The 19,105-nt window shown below is 40.4% G+C and overlaps 1 protein-coding gene across 8 annotated transcripts in view; it reads right to left on the bottom strand.

Annotated features, from left to right (window-relative positions):
* Nucleotides 1-19,105, bottom strand: part of MBNL2 (muscleblind like splicing regulator 2) — a 161,933-nt gene that overhangs the window by 31,816 nt on the left and 111,012 nt on the right. For 4 of the 8 annotated variants that reach the window (XM_026003644.2, XM_026003642.2, XM_026003641.2 and 1 more), the window contains exons 4-7: nt 13,223-13,423; nt 10,233-10,496; nt 3,728-3,781; nt 2,919-3,072 (exon numbers count right to left, since the gene is read on the bottom strand). In XM_026003644.2, coding sequence (XP_025859429.1) covers nt 2,919-3,072; nt 3,728-3,781; nt 10,233-10,496; nt 13,223-13,423 — 673 coding nt within the window. The remainder of the gene's footprint in view (nt 1-2,918; nt 3,073-3,727; nt 3,782-10,232; nt 10,497-13,222; nt 13,424-19,105) is intronic. The other 4 variants (XM_026003648.2, XM_026003650.2, XM_026003647.2 and 1 more) reach the window with 1 other exon arrangement.

Genomic DNA, 19,105 nt, shown 5'->3' with positions numbered 1-19,105 from the left:
CCTGGAGACAGAATTCCTAAAATCCAAATTCACATTGTGTCAATGGAGGAGTTTTCATAAGCTATCAAAAACTTCACTGTGGGTAACAGATGGTAGGTAGACTTACTGTGATGGTCAAGTCACAGTGCCTACAAATATTGATCCCTTATATCATACACCTGCAACTAATATGTTATGGGACAACTGTACCTCAATGGGGAAAAAAAAAGAAATAAAAATGAGGGATTAAAAAAAAAACAACACCCAAAATTTCACTATGAATGGCCTTTCAGTGAAGGGTAACCTCCAGTAGAACATAAGATGCTTTGTGTTTCATATATATGATAATTGATATAAGGTATTTATAGAAAAATCAAAATCTGTCCATTTTAAAATAATGGGCCCACCATCTACCAAGTCACAAAAATTATTTTTGAACATCATCACTTAACTTGCAGAGATTTAAGACAACAGTGATTAACAATGATTATCATTACCATTTTAAAATTGAGTTGAAAATGTGGTTTATGAGAAAGAAAGCCTGAAATAAAAACTAGAGCCAAAATAAACACTGAGATTTCTGCTATGCATTTAAGTGGGGGAAAGATTATGCTAACTTCCTTTTGATTGAATTATTTTCTTTCATCATTTAAGGAAAACATGTGAAAACTTCTTAGAAGTTAAAATACCATTTCAGAGCATGAGAGCCACATAGTTTTTCACTATGATATTGATATCATGTTACAGATGGAAACCCTTGTAATTCACAGAATTAAGTGGGCTAGGACCCACTTTTGGGCTCCCAAAGTCCTCACAATTGAGGGTTGCTGGACACACTTGGACAGTTTTTAAAGAATCCAGCAGGGGGCAGAAGTGCACAACCACCGCAGCCAGTACAGCCTATCTGTCCTCGATACAATGGATTCATCAACAAATAATCCGTCATTGTATAAGGGATGTTATCCATTCTTGCTTTGGAAGTCTCTAAATGGTTTCCAGGTGAAATATTTTTAAATGAGAATTCTTTCAGCGATTTAACAGAGCACTCATTATTGGACTGAAGTGTTAAATACAAGTTAGAGGCCTTCAGACTTTCACATGACTTAGTTCCAGGGTTTCAAAGCATTCCCAGGAAATTGTAGTGAAATTATTACCCAGTCCCAGAAACAGACTTGTCATTTTATGTTTTACCCCTTGGTACATTCCTCCCTAATTTTTTCTCCTAAACTATCTAGTGATGAGGTCTATAAAGTATTTAAAGAAATCATAGAAGACCTCGAGGTAAGTTTACCTACGAGTAATTATTTTACAAATTTTACAAAGATGTTATATCTAGTGGATTACGAGTACAAGTACTGCTGGGCTACATCTGAACTGAAATGTCACTAGCTGAAGTTGTAATATAATAGCAGGGAAGCCCCAATAAATACTCATGTAAAGACTTACTCTATAGGTCTGTAAGTCTTCTTAAGAGAAGAGCAGAAGTGAAATATGAAAACTGAACACTAAGAACCATTTTGCTAACATAATTTATATTTTTACTATAATTAATATTGTCAACAGGTTGATAGTTTTTTTCAAAGTGTAGCTTTTATACAAAGAATACCGTAGAAATATTTCTTCTTCTCCCTCCTACATTAATGCCTAATATGCTACAGGATTTAAATAAATAAGAAGCCTGAAAAGTCCAATCACGTAGATTAGGACCAACAAGCTCTTTTTGACAAAATTTTTGTATATCTATATAAACCTTCAAGTCACTCTCATGGGATGAAAACTTTGACCTCAAAACTAAGCCCTGAATGGACAATCTCCTCATGAAAGCCTAAGTCACTCTCTGGTTCTTTTTTTTTTTTTTTAACCCTAGGAAATCTTATTTATTTTGAGGATATTATCCCTGCTTCTAATGCAGACCAAAAAGTCAAAACCGTGATCCATTTAAGGTGATTCTATGTTCCTATATGGTGTTTGTAGGTCTGTGGTCAGGGAGGTGGGTGAAAAAAAGGGGGATGGTTGCTATGGATCACACTTCTGTTTCTTCATTTTTATCTGGTGTTTTATGTCTGCCAAGCTCTAAGGGAGAACCCTGTGACTCCACATGTGGAAGCTCGGTGGTGTCGTGTCATGGTATGTTGGGCTGGTCACGGGGAAACTAGGTAGTGGTTTTTTGTGTCATTAGCTGTGCCACCTTGGGAAGTCACCTCCCATTTAGGGGGCCTCAGTTTTGTCATCTGTAAAACAATTGCCTGGATGAGGAGATCACGAAGAATCCTTTACGCTTCAAGATTCTGTGACTAACAGAATTCATCTCTTAGTGGAATGATACCGTTAATGGACCTTAGCAGCTACTATTATCAGGCATTGGCTTAGAAATCAGGATAAGAGCTCTATCTATTTGTGCACTTGGTGAAGTTGAGAAGGATGGCAAAAGAGATAGAATGAATGTAAAATATGAGTGGAGGATTGCTTTACTTGAATAGCCTTCGTTTGTTTTGTTTTGTTTTGTTTTTAGTGCTCTGAATAGGAACAGAAAAAAAAAAGGTTAGTATTTACTGGAATTGCTATTTTTTAGGTCATTCAGGGTTAATGACAAATTTCAATTGTCACACATAAAAAGGTCTCATTGACATAAACAGTCTTACACGGCATGTGTAACTACAAGAAACCGAAAGGCCTAACTGAGATCTCTCTGCTTCTCATGGGTTCCGGCTATCACTTAACTATAAAATATTTGGCTTTAGAATCCTAGCAGTCATTTAGCTATCCTTCCAAGCAAAGTAACTACATCTCGATAGCTAGGACAATGATGAGTCTCAGGCTTGTCTGGACTGTACCTTTACAAGCAAACTAGATGCCACCGAACAGCTGAGAGGAATGAGAAGAAAGCACATGACCGAAGGGCACACGGACACAGGACTTGGAACTGTCAGGGCACATACCTGTTGGAATAAACGCCGCGTGCTGCTGTAGCTGTGCGCTGGTTAGAGCCTGCTGGTAGTGCAAGACGCTGGGATTGAAGACCGTGCTGGCACCGTTGCTTTTTTCAAGTGCTTGTCTCTTTGGTAAAGGATGAAGAGCACCAGGAGGAAAGGCCTATAATAAAGAATTGGAGAAGACATGTATAACTCAAAGTAACCACACCTCCGGTGTCCACAGAGATCGTCAACTACAACATTCTGTTTCAAAATGACAGCTAAGGAGATGCCTCTGCCATGCACCTTAATTTAAAGAGCGGGCAATGTCGAATGAGTGAGAATTTGTTATTGAGAGCGAAAGCATGATTTCTGTAACCCAAAACGGTAGCATCTCAACTAAGGAAAAGAAAAACTATCAAGCAACACCAAAAATAAATAAATAATTAAAAATAAAAAAAAAATAGGCTCCAGCTTTTAAAATGAGTTAAATTATTCTAACGGGGGAAAGAAGCGTTTGTGTTATTATTAATACCTATTCTCTTCATTAACTAAACGGCAATTTCTTGGATTTAAAGGTTAATAAGAATTATAATGAGCACTTTCCGAGGCAAGAAGTTTAAATTTGCTTCACTTTTTTGGAAAAGGTATTAAAATTTGTTAGGATTAATTTATTTCACATATTACGTATGAAAATGAGATGGCTAAACACCTTATCGGATTTTCTCCATTCATTAATAATAATGATTGTTTGCAACCAATTTTACAAGTAATACAAATCTCAGATGGTTCTCTGAAAAGCTACATGCAAAGCGAAAGGTGAAAGGTCAAAGTACCAGGTCTACAGATGCTTCGAGAGGTCGCTTCATTGCTTTGGCAGTCGACTGAGTCTTTTAATAACAGGCAGCGAGCACATGATGGCAGTGGGCCAATGGGATTCAAGCGAATTAACATACAGGTAAACAGCAAGCAGAGGTGCATCATGGGAACGGCATTGCATTGTGGATAGGTGAGAAGGAAAAAAATATTCTGAATGCAATATACAACGTACAAAACACTAGGCATGCACAACAACAAAAATGTTCTCTAAAGAAATGAATATTACACCTTAAATTAGTATCGAAGCAAAAATGCATCTACTATACCTTAGTTAAAAGCATATAAGAGAGTAAAATATAGATGTTTGAAATTCAGGAAAGTTAATTAAAACAGCAGCTTGCATACACACCATCAGCATTTTTTATATTGCTTCAGAAAAAAAATGCAGAACTTTCAAGGGCCGTAGGGCTGAAGAACTTCTGATAAGTTAGTTTTCGAATGTAAAATAACGAATGCACTAAGTATAAGATCCAAGGCAAAAAAACAATTATATATATACATATATATATAATCTTTGACTTTTATAAAAAGTAATTTTTTAGTAAAGATCTAGCCTAACAAAATGAAGTGGCAAACTGAGACAAAAAATTCAGGCAAAAAAAATATTCAAACACAAGATTACTGAAGCAAAACTGTTTGGGTTTGGATCTTAATTTTTTGTCTGAATCATGTGGATAATTGTCTCAATTCTTCTCTTCAGTCTGCTAGTGTGAAACTGGTAATGCGGGATCAGGTTCCAAACTTAAGAAGTTTTGAATTTGAATAGTAAGATTCTCAAATTTCCCACACTCAGTCCATTGTTCTGTTTCTAAAGACTAACTTATCATCCATTCTATGTTTTCCACTACATTTGAAATTATAATTCAATTTATCTCAAACAACTTACCGGGTTATGCTAAGAAAATACCCTTTAAAAAGGTATTTAGTATTCTCAGCTATCAGAGTAATTTATATTTTTAATAATTCTGTGTGTACTTTTCGTTATAATCAATGACCAACCCAGTTAATGAGAAGTGGAATTCTCTCCTAGAATGAGTAAAACAGCTAAAAATAGCAAACAGCTAAAAAATAAAAAATAGCAAAGGACTGCTTGAAATATTAGATGTAAAATAATATTTTTAACTTATAACCATACTTTGGGGCAGATAGTCTCATTTAAACAGCTGAAATAATAACAAATATTGATTGATTTAGGCCGCAATGAGAAAATTTTCCTAATCCTTAATAATTGCTCTAAAAGATGGAAAATTTCTATGATGGAATTCTGTGAAAAAAAAACAAAACAAAACAAAACAAAGGAATAACTCCAATGCAAATAAAAAATGAAATACCCCTTTTCTATGTGTAGCACAATAGGTAAATCCCCAAGGTTTGTATAATCAACACAAAATGTGATATTCTAAAGTTCTGATAGAACTACGGCATTTGAAATAAAACGGGCTAAGTACTAAACTCTCAAAATGGGAAAAAATTAAGATATTTTCCTTTGCAAATAAAGGGTTTTTCATCATCATTTGATGATTCAGGATCAAAGGTATAGAGATGACAGGTGGTCAAGTAAAGATGGGGGGGGGGTGGGTAGAAATAAAGTAGGTAGGGAAAGGATTAAAGGCAGAGAAGAGATTTAGAATGACCAGGAGAGCAATGTTTTGGAAGGCAGTCTTGATAGATGCCATCAAATAATACAAAATCAGTGTTCTGAAAGTAGAACTCCAACATTTTTAAAACCCAGAGAGTTCCACAACAAGAAAGTTTCTTTGTGCTGAATATTCTTCCTTCAGATAGATAGAAGGCCCCCATTATGTAACTTCCATGACACCACGTTACTTTAAAATCTTTGGTTGCCGTAGAGTTTTTAGATTGCAAAATTAATGCATTTCTTTAAGTTTAAATATCTGTGCCAACTACATAAGACTGCGTAGCCTGTTCTCCCAGAGTACACGGAGAACACAAACCCAGAATCATTTTGGCCTCAACCTTCTGGACTCAGTTCTTGTCACCCTTCCAGTCTTTGGGAGTTCCAGAGCAAATCTACTGTTGGGTTGATTTTGTCTGCTGCGCTAACTGGAAGAGTGATTATGTCTCCAAAGGCTGGTCCTTATGAACAAAATTTCAATTTAACAAAGCAACATTTAATGAACTCTCCAAGTAGAAAAGGAAATATTAAATATTTCTCCCTAGGATCATCATCACCTGGAAGGTTAATATTCTTTTTTTTTTTTTTTTCTGATCTTAGACTGATGAAACTCAGCATCCATAGAAATTAGAATAATCTAGGAACTGAAGAAACTGAGAGCTCTCAAATATGCTGGACGGCAAGAGCATCTCCTTTTTTCCCCACTGCATGCTGTGGGTTACCTTTACTAGATGTAGCTGTCATGTCTTTTCAAGGAAACACTAAGGTTTTGGAGGGTTGAGCATACCTATAAGTATCTTGCACGCCTCATGCTTTGAGGCACATGTGTAGAATGTATTTTTTAAAAAATCTGTGTGGATTAATAATCATATTATAATATGAGCTAGTAGTATACAGATATTTTGTTTTAGAGGATACAATTGCCGACATATGTTTAGCTACATTGAAAGGTCTTCAGGCCCAGACTAGACCTTAGAGATTACGGGGCCTGGTGGGTCTTGGGAGTTTCCTTAGGCATCTAAGCAGAGAAAGAGGTTCTCTTTATTTGAGCGTTTACTCTATGTTCGACACTTGGCATCCATTCTTGCTGGCCTCACCAACATTTTGGATCCTCTGCACTCTCTGGGCCCACCTGCAGGTTTGTGTACATCCGGCCAGGTTTTCTTTTCTCTGGATCAAAGAACAATCCAACTGCAAGTCAAGGCGTGCAAACCAAGTGCCCATGCCAGGCATTACGGGCAAGGACCAAAAATCTGAGAAGTCAGAAAAACCGGACAACAATAATCAGAGCTGCCATTTTAATCTGGAATAAAGGGACGTGGACAAATAGGATGGAATTCAAAGTTCCTTTATGTTTTTTCTTGGACAACTGAAACTTATCAAGCTGATGGCAGCTGGTCCTGTTTCCTTTTACAAAACAGGAATCTCCTGTGTAGCCCCATTTTGTAGTGTGTAAAGAAAGATTGCTCGCTTGAAGATCAGATACCCTTTGTGTGAAAATTACCAAAGAGAAGCTCTGTCTGGCTTATTTTCACATTAAAAAAAATCTGGTGAGGATGATGCTCACATTTTAAGATGTATTGTAAAAGAATCAGGCTCTAAAAGAAATAAATGTCTCCTTTTCTGGAATCAAAGCTTTAAGTGCATTTTCAGGGTCCAATTAGTCAAAAGAAGAGGAAATCCCTGGACAATAATACAAATTGCACTACAGAAATTCTTTGTGTTGGGATATGGAACCCAGGTGAATGGAATACTGATATCTTCTGACTGCAACCATCACTCCCATTTGTTCTTTTAAATAAGGAAATAAAATAAGAGGTTTTTTTTTTTTTTTTTTTCAGTGTACTGAGTAATCTTGCCACTAGAGTAAGAATACTTTGACTTTATCCAACTGCATCTAGGCTGGTTCAAATAAGCCTCTCACTTCAACTAAAAAGACATGACAGATTCAATAATTTTCATGTCATTGTCAGAAAGAAGCTGGCTTTTGTTCTGAAACTGTATTCCTTTGGGTTGTCTTTGACGATGTTGCAAGATTCCCTGAAATATCAGAACTCCAAATTTGGGCACAGTATAACAATCCAGGGAACTATGGTAACTAAATATACTGACATCCACTGTAATAACCTCTACGCATCTTGATGGGTATGATGTGAAAATGAGCAGAAGGGCACGTGGCAGGGCATACAGAGGAGTACAGTCTTGATTTATTTTTATTGTTTTTAAAGATTTCATTTACTTATTTGAGAGAGAGGGAGATAGAGTGAGTGTGTGCACAGAGTGAGAGGGAGAAGCAGACTCCTGCTGAGCAGGGAGCCCAATGAGGGGCTGGGTCCCAGGACTCCTGGATCATGACCTGAGCCAAAGGCAGATGCTGAACCATCTGAGCCACTAAGTGCCCCCACAGTCTTGATTTTAAAATTCCTCTTAAGGAATGAGGTGTTTATGTCAGTGGCCATTTTTTCTCTTATCCCTATCAACCCAGGTCACCCACCATGGACATATACCATGTGCATTGTTCCTCGATGACTGAGGTACATATTGATCATGGATGTTAGAGTTGGCACTTCTCATAAACAGGCAGATCCAATCAAAGCTCAGATAAATTCAGGGCTCAGGTCGCAGGTCACGATTAGTACCAGTGGTTTGTTGTGTCAACAGGTATTTGAGGTGTAGGGGCTAATTTTTTTCATACTCCCAGGACCTCATCTCATACCCCCATGGCCAGAGATGGCTATTGTGACCTAGGCTGAGCCAATCATAGCGTGCTATTATTCTAACCATGAGGAGAGCCACCAGAATGACCTTTAATTATTTAGTTTGCTTGTTTCTTGTAGAATTAGAACCAATGTAGAAGATGCTGTTTTCTCTCTTGTCAAAAGACATAAGAATGTGTATCCAAAGATGTTCAGATTCATGGTCAATGTTGCATTGGAGAACCTAGTCTTAGAAGATAGAGCTGATATGCCAAGAGAAGCAGAAAAGAGAAAAACAACAGAGCCCTACTGGTTTTTCAGTTTCTGAATCCGGACACCCCTACCATCTTTTGGACTTCTTTTCCCTTTGGAGGGCACCACACGAAGTCCAAATTTTTAATATAAACCATTTCCGTTGGGTTTTTGTCTCTTGTAGCCAGAATCCTGACTAGCCTTGGGGGATATCCTTGGTACCCAGGTATGATGGGTACCTGGGTACCTGGGTTTCCATGCCAGTGCAATGGAAAAAATGTGTGCTATATACCTAACGATCAACACACCAGTTAGGGCAAGAAAACCTGCTTAATTTCTGTATGCCATCTAGCAAGTGTGCCTGGTGCAATGGAAAAAATGTGTGCTCCATACCTAACGATCAACACACCAGTTAGGGCAAGAAAACCTGCTTAATTTCTGTATGCCATCTAGCAAGTGTGCCTGATGCATGGCAGGTCTCATTACATGTTTTGAATGAATCAGTAAACGAATGAATGGATGAATGCACAGTGTCTTCTATATATTATAACAGGTTTCTGATAAGCCAGAGATCTCATGTTAAAACAAATTAATTAGCAATTTCTACGACCTAGTGTGATGGTTCTCAAACTGTGCTGCACGTGGGAATCCCAGGAGAGCTTCCAAAAAAGGCCACTGCCCCGGCCACACCCAGACCAATTAAATAAGAAATTTTGGAGGAAGGGGGCTGACTTTGGAACCTTTTGAGACCCTTCAGGTAATTCCAAAATACAGCCAAGTTTGAGAAACCAGGGTTGTAGGCAGGTGCTTGCGGACTGTTAATGTGCATCCATAACACCTGAGGATATTTTAAAATCAGAATTCTGGGGATCCCTGGGTGGCGCAGCGGTTTGGCGCCTGCCTTTGGCCCAGGGCGCGATCCTGGAGACCCGGGATCGAATCCCACGTCGGGCTCCCGGTGCATGGAGCCTGCTTCTCCCTCTGCCTGTGTCTCTGCCTCTCTCTCTCTCTCTCTCTGTGACTATCATACATTAAAAAAAAAAAAGAATTCTGATCGCCAAGGTCTGGGGTGGGGGGCCTGAGAGTCTGGAGCTGTAAACAGGCTCCCCAGGGATAAGGAAGAAGAGGAGGGAGAGGAGCAAGAGGAGGAGCAGCAGGAGGATGGAGGAGGAGAGGAGGGGGAGGAGGAGCAAGAGCAGGAAGAGGAGTAGGGGGAGGCGGCGGCAGGTGGTCTCTAAGGGACACTGCAGTGACTCAGGGGCTCCGGGCTGGGTTACAGCCCCCCCTCCCCGGTTTAAAGCACCGGTCAGGACAGCTCCGCTTTCATCCGTTTCACGGCTTGATGTTGTGCACACAAGTTCATTTAGAGGGAGAAAGCTGGAAGGAGGGTGGGAGAAGCAGGGGTGGGGAGGAACGGGTCCCCGGCCGGCTGCCTGTTGCCAGCCTCTGAGCTTGGGGGCTGCGCCCCGAGGCGCCCTCCCCGGGGCTCTCAGCAGCAGGGCTCGGCTGCATTTCTTGCCCCCGCCTGGGCGCGGGTGCGCCGGGCTCCGGTGGACAGCTCGGAGGAGGAGGCGGAGGAGGGGAGGAGGAGCGGCCCGCGGCCGGGCTCCCCGCAGGGGCGAGGGGCGAGGGGCGAGGGGGGGTGTCCCTGCGCCTCAGGGATTTACCTGTTGTGCTGCAGAAGGGAAGGAGAGGGGGGGGGGAACCAAACCGAACCAAACAAAACGGGGCGAACGACAACAGAACTTAGGCAGCGGAGCAGCAGGAATGCAGCCTTCCCTAGGTCCCGACTGTGGGGCAGCGTCTGGATCCCGCGGGGCGCCCGCGGCTCCCCGGGCCCGGGCGGAGGAAGGTGCGCGGCGGGCGCGCCCCACTTACCATGACTGTGGCCGCGGCCGCGGCTGCCTGGGCGGCCACCGCCGCTTGGTTGGCTTGGTGCTGCGCAGCTTTGATTTTGGCCTGCAAGTGTGCAGGAGGGTGAAAATATTTGCATTTCTCCCTCATGCAACGCCCCTTTATGTAATCCATACAAACGGTTACGGTGTTGTCGTTCGTGTCGATCATGGTGCTGTCCGCGGGGTGTGCAAAGCGGCAGTCGGTCTCCCCCCGGGCGCAGTTCCCTCGCTGGAACTCCCTGCATACCTAGGACACGGGAGAAGAAGAGCGGACGATGCACGAGAAGGCCTCCGCAGGCGCAGCCCTGTAGGCTAACGCAAAACCACAGAGGGATAAGCGCTTGTCCCTTCTTGTCGCGGTGGCTTTGGGGCCGTTTCCATAAAGATGTGATATTGTCCAGAACTCAACCAGAATCCCTGGCAAGCTGATGTGAGCTCTGCTGCGCCCTCTTTTCTGGAGTGAGACTCTGTGTTGAGAAGACTAAGTCAAAGTCTGCAGTGGAGCTGACATGAAAATCAGCAAAGCCTCCCTTTCTCTGTGGCTGGTGTGCATATCTCTGTATCTGCTTCAGATACAACAACGAGGACGCGATCTATGTGCATATGAACCTATATACAAGTACATAATTTGGGCATCTAAATGCAAATCCAGATTGTCTCCTTCCCTGACAACTCTGGGATGCCGTAAGTTTTGTTTTTTGTTTTTGTTTGTTTGTTTGTTTGTTTTGCACGGAGGGATGGTATCATCACAGATCAGGCCTCCAGGGCGTAGCATTGGGGGAAATAAACTTGTTCCTCCTCGTTGGAGGATGGGAAGCGGGTGGGGTGAATCTGAACACTCCTGTTTTCCCCTAGGACCCCTCACTCCACAAAGATAACTTATGCTTAGTATGTTAAGTCAGAACTACTACATCTAAGGCATTGAAACTTGCATTTCGGGTCACTATATTATTACTTATGACAGCACAGACAGAAAGATAAAAAGGAGAGAAATATGGGAAGAGATAGAGAGAAATAAGTGGAGGGAAGTGGAAATAGAGTTTGAAGTGCCGATGTGTTGCCGTTGCTTTTTTAGTCCTTAGTTATCCTTAAGCCTGGAGTAACTAGAATGCTCCATCCTCTAAGAATTCTGGTGGATCAAAAGTTTACTATATAAAGAAAATTTAAAGAGTATTCTTAATTCTGCCCTGAATATCAATAACATAAGATGACATGAATAATATATAGATATAATACTTATATCATTAGCAGGGCAGAATTACTAGTAAAATTGTAAGTTATTTTCCTTTGAAGCTCTAATTCCAAAGTCAATATATTTAAGTGGTGCTGGGCATCCCAACCATCAGTGATGTTCCATGAACGGTCACTGAAGTGACAGTCAAGCCTTGTGAAAGTCAAAGGAGCTTGCAAAATAGTTTCACTGACCAGTGGCCAAGAGGGTTTGAAGGATAAACAGATAAGTCACAAAATTGCTCGTCGTTTCCTCCTGTTTTTGGATATAAGCCAGTATTCCATCTTTAGTTTGTAAAATGTACAAAATAAAAATTACTCAGACGTTCCCATCAATTCTGAGTAAGCCTTCCTCTCTAAATGGAATCCTCTGGTCTGAGACTACATCAGAGGTGCAGACCAGCCATCAAGCATTTACCAAGGGTCTCTGTGTGCTGCCGACTTCATTCCTGGTTTGAAATGAGCTGGAAGCTGCCCTGTTGAAGTCTCTGTAAATTATTTTTCAATATCTACTAGTCCTGTTGGGGAGGACGATTTGTTCCCAACTCAGCTTGATTTAATTTGTTTTCTAAACCAGACACTTCAAAAACTGAACACTAAAGCTCCACGGGTCCAGCAGGTGGAGCCCCAAACACTTTCCCCGGACCAGAAAAGGTCTGTTCTACATTCACATGGGCAGGCTGTTAGGCTATAACTGTTAGATTCTATAGTCGTTTCATTTTGGGATCCATATACTCCAGATTGAAGTTGATATTAGGTAGCAACATTTTATTGCCTTCAATATTTATCAGGTAAACATTTTTATAAATTTTTTATTGGGTAAATATTTAAACAAATGCACATGGAAAGGATATTCTCCAGTGATCCAACATAAAGCACAGTGTACATCCTGACCATACATACATCACCTAACAACTTTAATGGGTAATGGAATTAAAGGAGATCATTGAAAAAGCTATCAGAATCTTTACACACCTGTATAAAATGCTCTATTAAATATCACAGGATATAGTAGTTAAGATAAATCCTTTAATTCTGATTAAAGAGAAATGTTACCCCGTCAGGGTTGGCTTGACTCATGACTTATGAATTATGTTCTGTAAATATATGAGTGTGTTTTCTTGACTTTTATAGAACACTTGAACTTAAGTTAAATAAAATATGTTCACTGATAAATAATTTGCCCAGCTTCCAGTTCCCCTGTTTGTCAACAATACTATCAGGGCTGATATTCTGGAACATACCAACATAACCATTCTAGTTCTTAAAATATTCAAATATGATCATACCAAGTGGTCAATAGTCAGTTCTCCTTAACTCCTACCCCTGTCCCAAAGTGTCCCCCATTGCCCTGACTGCTGGGCTTATCACTTGTTCATTCTCAGACCTTTCCAAGATCCATCAAAGGTTAACGCCGAGCACAGTGGAAGGACTTCAGGAGCCATGACTGATTCGTAGTTCTACTGGTTGTTAAATATTTTGCCCCTGAACACACATTCCCCGCGGGTGAATTTTGTTTGTACTAAGCTAATTTTTTTCCTACAGACTAATTTCCTTTATACTTTGCCTTAAATTGAAACCATAGAATTACAAATGCATGGCTTTTAGATGAAGTGTATGTGTGTGTGCGTGTGTGTGCATGGCTGTTTTGCAAGACTGAATTAATATCTTACAAGTGCTCACTTACAAATAATTACACTTCTACCGCAAATGCATCTCAAACCACAAATATAATTGAAGTACCTCCAGTTTGTCAGTCCTGAGAAGTTTCTGAGTTGCAGTTGAGCCCGGGACAGTGACGGGTGGACTTCCGGGAACAAGAACAGGTGTGGTGGGTAGAATTTCCGTTGGGACTAACCCAACTCCAGGGGTGACAGGTGCTAAGTAAGGAGCAAAGCTAATCGCCGTATTTGTCCCTATGGCGGGACCTACAGGAAAAGTGGGCTGTTAAGGGAAAACAACACAGGACAAAGATTTCTTTAGAATGAAACTTTAAAAAATCACCAGCAAGTGTCATTTGAGCAAAACTCACTCATTATTGATAAGATTCTTTGTGTCAGTTGCATAAATCACTATCTGTGAAAGTTCATTAAATTTCCATTTTGTTTTGCTTAATAAAAATGAAATCCATATAGATCATCTCTTCCTAAACCCATACCCCAAACCATGTGAGAATGTCATAGAAACCTGATTACAGCAAGCAGGTAAGACTTTTATTTCGATGAAGGTGTTCTCAAGAAAAGAAGATAATAATTGTCAATGTAATTGCTCATCATTCCAAACACTGAATGTTAGTAAGAGAGTAAAACCTATGGAATACTGACTCATCATCTTGGATCTCTCCTCCGTGGATCTCAAAAAGGAGATGAATAAAGAAAAATCTTGAAAAGCGCCTGATTTTCCAGTTGATCGAGTTTTTATGTTTTCAGAAAGCAGGGATTACTTGGGCCTATATTTGCTCAGACTCCCCAGCATGTTCCATTCTCATAGTCTGTCATTAGCATGCATGTGCCCATGTTCATAGGCAATGTTCATAGAGACCTGCTATTTCATGTCCAGCACAACCATTTCTAGATCCAACCCCTTCCTAAGAGGTTAGATGGAAGAGCATAAACTTTTCAATTGGCCAATTTTTCAACTGGTCATTAAAAGTTGCTTTGGTTTCCTAGGTCAAAATCAATGCAGCAGTGATAACGGCATACTGTACCTTACTTAAACTTCTCTATTGCTACACTCCTTGTCCGTGGATAAGAAGAAATATACAAGGGGCTTGATGGGATGATTATTTTTAAAAACCTCACCTAAAAATACACCTCTCAGAAAGGAAAGAATATAAGAGAATAATAAACTCTGCCTCACTTTTCTAGGACCAACGTTAAAAATTTAAGATGCAAAAATAAATAAATAAATAAATTTAAGATGCTAAAGATTTTTCTTAGAATAAATTTTACACTGAACTGTATCCAAACAGTTTTTGTTGGTTGGTCTATTTTTTAAGTTATTAGGAGATTTTTAATTTCTTTATTTTTTAGGGCAGGTTGCAGATATTTGCCATCACACGTCAATGCAATTTTCTAATACCGAACCATGCTATTGGTCATATCACACTACTGCTCTATTTATACATTGTGAGTAACATTCTTGTTTTCTATTTATGGCTCTGAATGAGTTGTTGAACATATGGGATAAATAACAATCTATGTTTATTAAACAAATTTTTTGTTGACAGCAATAATGGAAAAACATCTCTTATGAACGCTCATGTTAGAAAACAGTGAAATATTGATAGTCTGTGCTGGGAGTGCTCAGAGAGTCTGGAAGTCTTTACCGAAATCGCTGGGGGCTGCAAGAGGTGATTCTAATGGTCTGCGAGTGCTGCTGTAGCCCTCCCACGAGAGGATCTTAGATCTTTATGGCTCAGACATAAAATTCACTTTGGGACAGAGTTGAAACATGAGGTCTCAACATGGGAAATAGATGAAAATTAGGATTTTTCTTCTCCAAAATTTTATACGTGTATGTTTTCCATTTTCAACCCATTTGAGCCATAATTACAGAAAGGTGTAGTTTTCAGGAACTATAGCTTTCATGAGTTAGTGCTATTGAACAAAAGCCAAGTGATTTAAATGGTATGACTATATAATGTCAAATTAAAAAAAAATCAACCCCAAAAGGTCATAAATCACACAGTAGTGATTCAAAAACTTAGCTATATCAGAAATGCCTGTGGGGAATTTCTTAAATAGAGATATGGCCAGACTCAACAGGTCTAAATAGGGGCCTTGAAATTTGCATTGAAAAAAATTTACTACATGATTTGATGTGTGGCCCAGTTTGGGGACCACTGTCATAGATGAAGAGTGAAAATAAGTATTAAAGCTTCTTTGTACTAAATGTGTAATTTAACCCAGAGACCAATTATCAAAGTAAACATTGAGAGAAAAGAACCCTCCCCCACACCCCCAGTTTTGACTTCCTGTAGCAGGATATTCCCAACCCTCCCTCCTGTGGATCATTTGAAGCCAGGGTCAGTGTGGTGACATAAATACAGCTTGTACCTTGACCATCAATGGGATGTCAGAACCTCAAAACTCATTTCCTGAAACCTTTTTACATAACAACAAATCTATTACAATTAGGAAGATTGTGCTTTCCAAAATGAAAGTTACTTGTTCATCTAATTTAATGATCTAAAATGAATGTTGCAGTTTGTTTTACTAACGATAACCCTAACATGGCTCGGAGAGAGTGTTATTTAAAAATAAGATCACAGATTTTAGACTGAGAGCGATCTGAATTCAAATCCAGAGCTCTGCTGGTTAACTTTTATCCTAGGCAGTGATAAGTTAACCTCTCTGGCTGAAAGAGTTGGGCCAAACCAGGTGTTACTTCTACCCCACTTCCCATGGTCAGAACTCAGCAAATAGCACCTACCATTGGTAGCATAAAAGTGAGCATTAGTCAAGTTTTTCCTCCAAATGGCCCACTGATTCTATAACAGGAATATAATCAGCTTAGTAATGTAATGCTAGAAATATAAACTTTTATTAAACGATAGTAAATGCTTTCCTTTCCTTTTTAGCTTCTCCTTTTTGAAATAGGAGCTGGGAAAATGCATACTTTCATGTGTAGCTGAAGTTAAAAGTTTATGGGTCTTATGAAGATAGATTCAATTAGATACTTTCTCTCTTTTTTTTTAATACAGATGTTTTTTACTGAAGGTGATAAGTTAACAGCACAGTTACGGTCATCTTCAGAGATGGGCACTCTATTATTATTACTGTTGACAGTAATACCTTACGCCTCCGAAGGGTTCACTGTGTTCAAACCATTCTCATATGCATTGTCTTCTGTAACCTTCTCAATATCCGTGAAGGGCAAGGGTGGCTGTGAGAACTTATAGGAGAAAGCAATTTAGAGTAGAGACCAAATGGATTACGCAAGGTCAGTGCTGCTGAGACAGAGTCAGGGCAAAGCACCCAGGACTCCTGACTCCCAGTCTGGGGCTATTTCCATTCCTCTGTACTCCCTAGATATTGTTGGTAATTTCTTAAAACAGAAGAGAGACAAAACCTCCAGCTGCCCTGATGTCTTTGAGTGTGAAGCCAGAGCGCTGGCGGGATGCTGTGCCCCACCATCAGCCAGGGCCTTCCCCAGATGGCAGGTGCAAGGCTGCTCCCAACAGTGGTGTGGAGTGCTGAGTGCGGCTGCCCCTTGAAAAGTAGGTCTCAGATCCCGGATTCAAGTTAAACTCCCCAGATGGAGTCCAGACCGACACCATGTCCTTGTGTCTGAATTCAGTTCTCAGCCGCAGCTACGAAAAAAGAGCAGCCCTCTGAGTGATTCCGGTCCTGGCTCAGCAGGCCCCATGGAGAGTCGGCCGCATGGTTTCTGCACCAGGGCTCCTGCCAGGCTGTCTGCGATGGGATCTACTGGGTCCTTGTCATCTCTCAGAACTAGCTGCAGCCCAGGAGGCCAGAGGACCAGAGCCACAGCGTTTCCTGGATGAAAACAGCTTCTGAAATGCTGGCCTTGCTATTTCTAATCTCTGTACTTGGTTACACGTTCCTGTGTTTCTCTCTTCAGCTTCTCATACGTCAGGGTTCTTTCTCCGTGCGTGATACCCGTAAATCTAGGTCCAAAGACCTAGACCTCTCTGTCTCTGTCTCTGTCTCTCTCTTCCTCATAAACACACACATACACACACGCATGTACGCAGATGCAGTAGGCGTTCTTTGATATTTTGTAGCAGCAAGGAAGGATCAGTGCTGATCAGTAATGATTAAGTGGCCTGAGGTATTTTATGGTCCTAAAATTTAGTCTGTTGACTTTTTAAACCAGGAGCATGAGAGTTCATACATTTAGAAAGCTTTGACTTCAAAGGGTAGGTATTTGGCACTCAAACTGAAAGGCTTAAAACATGGCATCCCTTAAGCCCCCTCTCTTTACTTCCAGAAGCATCTCTGGAAGGCAGAATGCTCAATGCAAGACCTTGTCCCTGAGGACTGGGTTGATTAGGCTCTTAAATCTCTATCCAAATCAAGGCTACTCCCTCCCCCCCAACAAACACACACACACTTCATTCTCTCTCTTTTTTTCAAGTTGATGCCCAACTGTCATGCAACGTTATATTAGTTTCAGATGTACGATGTAATGATCAGTATTTGTAAATATTGTGAAATGATCACCAACCACAGTAAGTCGCTAACATCTATCACCACCTGCAAGTACAGAATTAGCCGTCTAATGATAAGAACATTAAGATTTACTGTCTTAGCAACTTTCAACTCTGCAATACTATATTCTTAACTGTAGTACCCATGCTGAGTATTACCATCCCATGAATTACTTTTTTTTTTGAATAACTGGAAGATTGTATCTTATGACCCCTTTATTCGTTTTGCCAACTCCCTTCCCCTGCCTCTGGCAACGACCAATCTTTCTATCTGTATCTATGAGCTTGGTTTTTGTTTTTTAGATTCTCTATATAAGTGAGATCATATACTATATTTTTTTGTCTGACTTACTTCACTTAACATAATATGATGCCTCTGTGGTCCATTCACATTGGTGAAAATGGCAAGATTTCACTCTTTTTAATGGCTGAAAATATTTCATTGTATGTATACCACATCTTCTTTAACCATTCCTCTATAGACAGACACTTGGGTAGTTTCCACATCTTGGCTGTTGTAAATAATGCTGCAAAGGGGTGCAGGTATCTTTTCAAGTTAGTGTTTCATTTTCTTTGGATAAATATCAAGAAGTGGAAGTGATGGGTCATATGGTAGTTCTATTTTTAATTTTTTGAGAAACCTCCACATTGTTTTCCACAGTGGCTGTACCAATGTACATTCCCAATGCAATGGATTTCCTTTTCTCCATATCCTGATCACGCTTGTTATCTCTTGTCTTTTTTTTTTTTTTTAAGATTCTGTTTATTTATTCATGAGAGGGAGAGAGAGAGGCAGAGACACAGACAGAAGGAGAAGCAGGCTCCATGCAGGGAGCCCTATGCGGGACTCGATCCCGGGTCTCCAGGATCAGGCCCTGGGCTGAAGGCAGTGCTAAACCGCTGAGCCATGGGGGATGCCCATCTTTTGTCTTTTTGATAACACCATTCTAACAGATGTGAGGTGATATATTTTTTCAAGATTTATTTATTTAAGAGAGAGAGTGTGTGCGTGTGTGTGTGTGTGTATGAGCGCATGCTCACGTGCATGAGTGGGGGGAGGGGCAAAGGGAGAGGATTGTTAAGCAGACTCCCTACTGACCACACAGTCCAATATTGTGCTCAATCTCAAGACCCTGACATCATGGCCCTGACATCATGACCTGAGCTAAAACCAAGACCTGATGTTTAACTCAATTGAGCCACCCAGGTGCCCCCATGTGAAGTGATATCTTCTAGTGATCTTTATTTTCATTTTCCTGAAGATGAGTGCTGTTGAGCAGCTTTTCTCATTACTGTTGGCCATCTATATGTCCTCTTTGGAAAAATGTCTATTCAGATCTTCTCCCCATTTTTTGCTATTCTGTTGTACGAGTTCTTAATGTATTTCAGATGTTAACCCCTTATCAGATATATGATTTGCAAATATTTTCTCCTATTCCATAGGTTGCCTT

This window comes from Vulpes vulpes, chromosome 6 (assembly GCF_048418805.1).
Source record: "Vulpes vulpes isolate BD-2025 chromosome 6, VulVul3, whole genome shotgun sequence".
Taxonomy (NCBI): domain Eukaryota; kingdom Metazoa; phylum Chordata; class Mammalia; order Carnivora; family Canidae; genus Vulpes; species Vulpes vulpes.
The sequence above is the reverse complement of the archived record's forward strand: the minus strand, read 5'-3'. Positions and strand labels throughout refer to the sequence as shown.